The sequence below is a fragment of the Mixophyes fleayi genome, chromosome 11 (assembly GCF_038048845.1).
Source record: "Mixophyes fleayi isolate aMixFle1 chromosome 11, aMixFle1.hap1, whole genome shotgun sequence".
Classification (NCBI taxonomy): Eukaryota; Metazoa; Chordata; class Amphibia; order Anura; family Limnodynastidae; genus Mixophyes; species Mixophyes fleayi.
Genome location: NC_134412.1, coordinates 40,099,586 through 40,105,883, shown reverse-complemented (window position 1 = coordinate 40,105,883; position 6,298 = coordinate 40,099,586). Strand labels below are relative to the sequence as shown.

General features: G+C 36.0%; 1 protein-coding gene across 1 annotated transcript; it reads left to right on the top strand.

Annotated features, from left to right (window-relative positions):
- The first annotated feature begins 2,851 nt into the window (after positions 1 to 2,851).
- On the top strand, positions 2,852 to 3,982 carry LOC142106608 (urotensin-2 receptor-like). The gene has a single exon (XM_075189610.1). The coding sequence runs from the start codon at positions 2,852 to 2,854 to the stop codon at positions 3,980 to 3,982; it is 1,131 nt and encodes a 376-aa protein (XP_075045711.1).
- The last annotated feature ends 2,316 nt before the right edge of the window (positions 3,983 to 6,298 follow it).

The window sequence follows — 6,298 nt, the reverse complement described above, 5'->3', positions numbered from 1 at the left end:
TAACATATGAGAATTCACATATAAGCCACAAAAAGAAAGAGGAAAACCTGACAGATGATCCCAGTAATGTTTCTCAGTGACTCTTTAGGTCCACGAGCATAGAATCTGGAAGAGCAAGTGAATCACTGTTGAAGGAAGAAAATAATTATAATAGTATAATCGAACCAAATATAATAATATGGAATGACTAGTCTTCATTTCTAATGGACTGAAGTTGCTCAGTGCCATAAAAAGCGTCTGAGCCAACAGGACTGGGAGGTTTTTTTTACCAACCTGTCTGCCCAGGAAGGCTTTATTTTTTTCCAGGAGAAAAGAGGGTTAGAAAATGAACAGTAAGTTCTTTCTGCCTCTCACTTTCGCTGGCGTTTGCAGTGTGGCACTCCAGGATACAAACAGAAAACACTTTCTTGGGGACATCAGACCAGGTAAGTTATTTCTACACGTTATCTGCAAGGCTTTTTATTTTGGATCATTTACCAGATCAACATTTAGGGCTTCTGACAGCATTTAAAGCATTTAATTATTTAATAAATTATGTTTTCTTAGTGTTACATATTTATAACATACAACTTTTACATTTGTGAACTAAAAATAGATTAACATGAAATTAAATATCTTAAAAATGTAAATATATATATTGTAATACATTTTAGAAAACATGTGGAAACAGAACATAGTATTAATGTGTCTTTCGCTCTAGCAGTTTTATTTTGTCCTTAATTAAACATGATATTTGAAACAAGCTGCTATTGCTGAAAGTGAATAATTAGTCCATTATTTATTTACTATTTATATAGTTTATCTAGCTCTGCATTGTATTTTTGTTGACACTTTGTCCTATGTTTTATGATCTACACAGCATACAAAGCAAGATGGCTAAAATCAAAGCTACTGGACCATTTCCTAAATAAATTAATAAAATGTCTGAATGTAAATTGTGTGATAAATAATTTTGTAAAAAGCTTTTTGGGTTGTCTACATCTGTAAATTCCCAGTGATAGTGGGGTAACAGGAGGAATGCAGGTATTTGTTACATAATAGTGAAATTCCTTAAAATAGCAATGTTACTTAAACTAAGTACCATAAATTAATAATATTATATAATAATAATTGTTACAATGTTAAATACTATTCGATCACACCATATAAATAACAAGGCGTCTTGAACTTTGGTCCATACAATGATCATTTGCAAACTTGCAGTAAGTAGATAACTCACACAAGAGCTTATCATATTTTAGTGAATACAGACATAATTTTACAGTGCAGCATTGGCATACTGAACATTATACAGCAAACACTATAGGGCCTGATTTAGAGTTAGGAGCAAAACAAAGAAAAGGAGTAACTTTGCACCTTGGCAAAACCATTTTGCATTAGAGGGGAAACTAAATTTAAAATGTGGGGACAGATTTATAGTTGGGATAGGACATGTCATAGATCAACTTTAATTTCAGTGTAACAATGAAGCTATCAAGTATTTGTGTGCTACATGAAAAAAACAGCCGGTAGTTTCCTTGCGTGCAAAAAATACGTCAATTTGCAACCCTTGCATTCTGCAACTAAACCCAAGAATGTCAATCTGATATATTTGCTATTAGAACACGATCCTATGCATAGTTCCACACTTGTCGTTTTCAGCAAGCCAATACACTGGGTATGAGGCTTTACAACAGTGGGTTGCTTTTCAAATTTTGTTTCATTGTTAATAGATTTCGCTTCTCTAAGCTGGCACGATGGAATACAAAATGCCAAACCAGCAAAGAGTGCATAATATTTCAGGAGTCAGAAAGAGATAAACACACCCTTTAATTGAGGTATAAGACAGTGTGCCTAGGTGGAAAATTATTTAATATTCGTTATGTTTCATAAGTTCTTTCAACAGATTAGCAACTGTCTTTCTGATAAAACTGTAATATTCAGTAACGCCACAAAAAAAGTCTGTGCTGTGTATGATTGGCTGCAAAGTTTTTGATAGTTTAACAGACAGCTTCACCTTTTATAGTTGTTAATAACTTTCAAGTGCCACTAGCCAATCACTGTTACAGAAGATGATATAGAAGAGAGAGTACCAAAGAAAAGTTTAATGCTTCGTACACACTGTCATTTATTAATGCGTTTTACGTGCATTTCTAATGTTTGTAAAATGCATGTATGTACATGGGCCCTACATTAGAAATCATTATTTTTAGTGTTACCATATCGATTGGTGTTTTTCCATGTACTGCTTTCTGGTTCATTAACATTTTTAGGAACGCTATTTATTCCATTGCTATACGTTTCTGTGTTTGAACACATTGTAAAGGCTGCAAACACTATTAAAAAAGCACATATCAAACATGAATCATGTTCTCTAGCATTTTTACTAGCGGTAAAACAAAACACATGGAAAACACTAATAGTTATGTGGCCTAAGTAAATATACATAAGTAATATGTATGTTGGTGCTCACAGAGACTGAGAATTATGTGTTTGTATGAAGTGCACTCTGTGAAAATGTTTTTGTTTTGATGTTCTTTTAAAATGTTATTGTCAACGCTGAACCACTACATTTGAAATATTGATATATTGGTTTTATCCACTTTGTTTAATTGTTTATTAACTTCATCAACTTGTATGTCTTTCAAGGTCACTTGAAAAGAAGAACATGAACTCTAACATTTCTTAGATTTGAGAAAAGATATTGACCAACGTCACGTGATTTTACTGTAAGCCCATTCTTTTCTGACGTTTGGGAACCTTGAGACAATATTCAGTGCCACCCACCTAAGATGAACATTTGATCTTCTGTATTGGTTCTCACTTTGCCCATTACCAGTTGGACCACAATATTTTTGAATAATACAATAACATGGAGCTATTTGATCAAACAAACCTGGCTTTTCATTTTAAAAATATTTCGAGCAATATCACCAACCATGGAAGCCTCCTTTATAACTCTACGGATGACCTTATTGCTACATCTGTCATTGGCATCTTACTATCTTTAATGTGTGTTGCTGGTGTGGTTGGTAACTTTTATATATTAGTGGTAATGTGCATCTCTATGACGACGTTCACATCAATGTACATCCACATAGTTAATTTGGCGTTGGCCGATCTTCTGTATCTTTCAACTATTCCATTTATTGTACACAATAGCTTTGTAAAGGACTGGTACTTTGGAGAAGTTGGCTGTAGGGTTCTTTTGAGTCTGGATCTTCTGACAATGCATGCCAGCATCTTCATCTTAACCGTAATGAGCACAGAGAGGTATATTGCTGTGACTAAACCTTTTGATACTGTCAGAAGGTCGAGAAGCTACCGCAAGAGCTTGGCATGTGGAGTTTGGGTTTTTTCCTTCTTTCTGACACTACCCATGATGCTGATGATACACCAAGAAGAAAGGACATTGGACAATGGGAGCATAAGGAAATTATGTACTCCCATATGGAGTGATGATCAATATAAAGCCTATCTTACCGTGCTGTTCACTACCAGCATCCTTGCTCCTGGTGTTATTATTGGCTATTTGTACTCTAGACTGGCTAGGGCTTACTGGATCTCACAAACTAAAAGTCTTCTGAACAAAGAACTACAAAGATCTCCAAAACACAAAGTGATATTGATGATCTTCATTATTGTGCTTGCATTTTGGGCCTGCTTTCTCCCATTTTGGCTATGGCAGTTAGCTCCCCTCTACAGCCAAGATGAGCTGAGAGTATCTGTTCAAACAGAGATTTATGTCAACAATCTAGTGACATGTCTGACCTATGGCAATAGCTGTATCAATCCCTTCTTGTACACTTTACTTACCCGAAATTACAAAGAGTATCTCCGCAACAGGCAGAGGGGCGGACATGGATCTGTAAGCATCAAGAGTGGAGCAGGATATCAAGAGAACCCTGCAAAAATGTCACTGTTGAGCAGAAGCCAACAGTGCACAGAGACTATTACAGTAAGCAATGCAAAGGTAGCAGTGATTGCACAAAATCCAGTGTGAAGATAAGGTAAGCTTTCAATCTGTATTTTTTCTATTGTTATTAATTATTATTATTATTATTATTGTTGTTAATATATTATACCTAATAAGTATGAAATTAGTTACTTCTGCTAAATATTAATAACTGAAGCACACTTCAGTTCATTATACCACATATAAAGCACATATATTGAATTGATTAATTGCCTTTTATCAATATATTTTGCCTTTTTAATACGCAACATAAAAAACAAAATATGCCTTGGACAACACCTACACCTACCTTGTTTACATACTGTAGTGCTTTTAGAATATTGCAGTGGTCTTACTGGGGTGAAGCAGATTTTACCTCTTGATCAGTCTTCGTTGTCAATGGATCATTCTTTGGGGCAAAGCATTGTATAGGAAATCTCCATAGAAGCGGTGGATGTGTACTTTCTTACAATATAAATAATGTAACTCACTGCTTTTTTGTGGATGCCACCAGTGTGTACTGTACTTTGTACATAAAAGAGAAGTTCATAAGCACAGCAAATCGTGTAGTCATATGGTCAGGTGAGACCAAAATAGAAAACTCTGGACTGAACTTTATGTGGCATATTCAATTGACGGCAGGATCGCCGAAAATCCTGAGCTCCAAATATATTACCGTTAATACGGTAATCCTGCGCGTAAAAACCATTAATACGGTAATTTACCCGCTGGATTTCAGCTCGCAGCTCCCTGAGCTGAAATCCAGCGAGATATTACCGTATTAACGGTAATATTTTTGGAGCGCGGGATTTTCGGCGATCCCGCCGTCAATTGAATATGCCCCTATGAACGCTATGGTTTACCTTCCAGCATGATAACAATCCTAAACATACTGGGCCTGAGTCATTAAGGCACACATACTGAGCGCATTCTGCGTTTGTTATAAACCTCACGTAAATCATTTCTTCGTACTCCTGAAGTCAACAAGGAAGGTATCTAAATATAAGTATGGTAATGACTACTGGTGTAGTTTTACCCTGCTCTACTAGACCAGACACTGCAGAATATGTACAATACCTATGTGACATATACAATCTCAAAAGAACACACAGAAAAAAAATATTAAGCAATTAATGTTACCTGTCAGTAATATAGTTATTTATGATTATAAATCACCTGAGTGATGGCTGTAAAAGGGTGCAGGTCTCCCTCAATCTGGATCTAAGTCCTGGGGAGGAGGCTAGTTGCCTCCTGAGAGACTTTGCTCTGGTGAGCAATAATACATGTTTGATTTTCTGCCATAAGGCCTGCACAGGAGAGAGGGTCTCCACAATGGTTTAAGTAAGTGCTGGTAGGCAAGGTTTTATTTGTGTTTTGTTTACTTTGTATATGCTAATAAAACTGGTTGAGGCCAGTTACACCCAAAATCCTGCATTCAAGTAATGTATTGTTGTTGTTCGTCACATTCTACACCAGGAGATGGTACCTACTCCCCTCACATGGTCACTATATATATGCACATATACATATATATATATATATATATATATATATATATATATATATATACATATATACACGCACTCACGTCTGTGTGTGGATAGTTATATACAATTATATAGTTATCTTTAGCTGCTTGCTCTACCAACTATGGACGGATATTTGGCTCTTCGTAGCAGAGCAGACAGTTCTGAGGGATGTCACATGTCTGTAACAACCCTCCCCTACCTATCATCTGTCATATTCTGCCAGTATATATGCCACAACAGACAAATGTTGAAAAGAGAGGAAGTCTGCCATCCCTGCAGCAACCATATGGGCCTATGGGGATGACAAATATGTTGTCTCTTGCAATTCAGTTCAAATATGCATAAAGTGGCTAACTCCTTCCTAGTTATTTTCAACTCCATACAAATGGGATGGCTTTCACTTTGACAGATCCTTTTAATAGACATAGCCCTATTTTCCTCTATACTGCTGGGCTACTGCTGAGAAGGTTTTTAGAGCTATGAATAGCATGCACAAGATGGGGGGAAAGGTCATACCAAAAGTTGCACCTGCTACTTAAATATAAACAACAAATACACGGAAATTTACTGGTGATACATAAAAATCTCTCAATAATAATGGTGGCTCACTGCAATGTGTATCTGTCCTGCTTTATATATTCTTGTACATTTCACTGTGGGCACTCTAGGATCTGTTTATTGTGAGTTTCTGACAGTGACAATTAGGGGTCTATTTATGAAGCGGTGAAGAGTCTAAAAATGTTGCGAAAATGCAAGAAAATGCACTTTGTCCTACTTAACAAAAAGACTTAACATGGGAGAAATCAGAGCTGTTAGAGCTGTTTAGCTTATACCT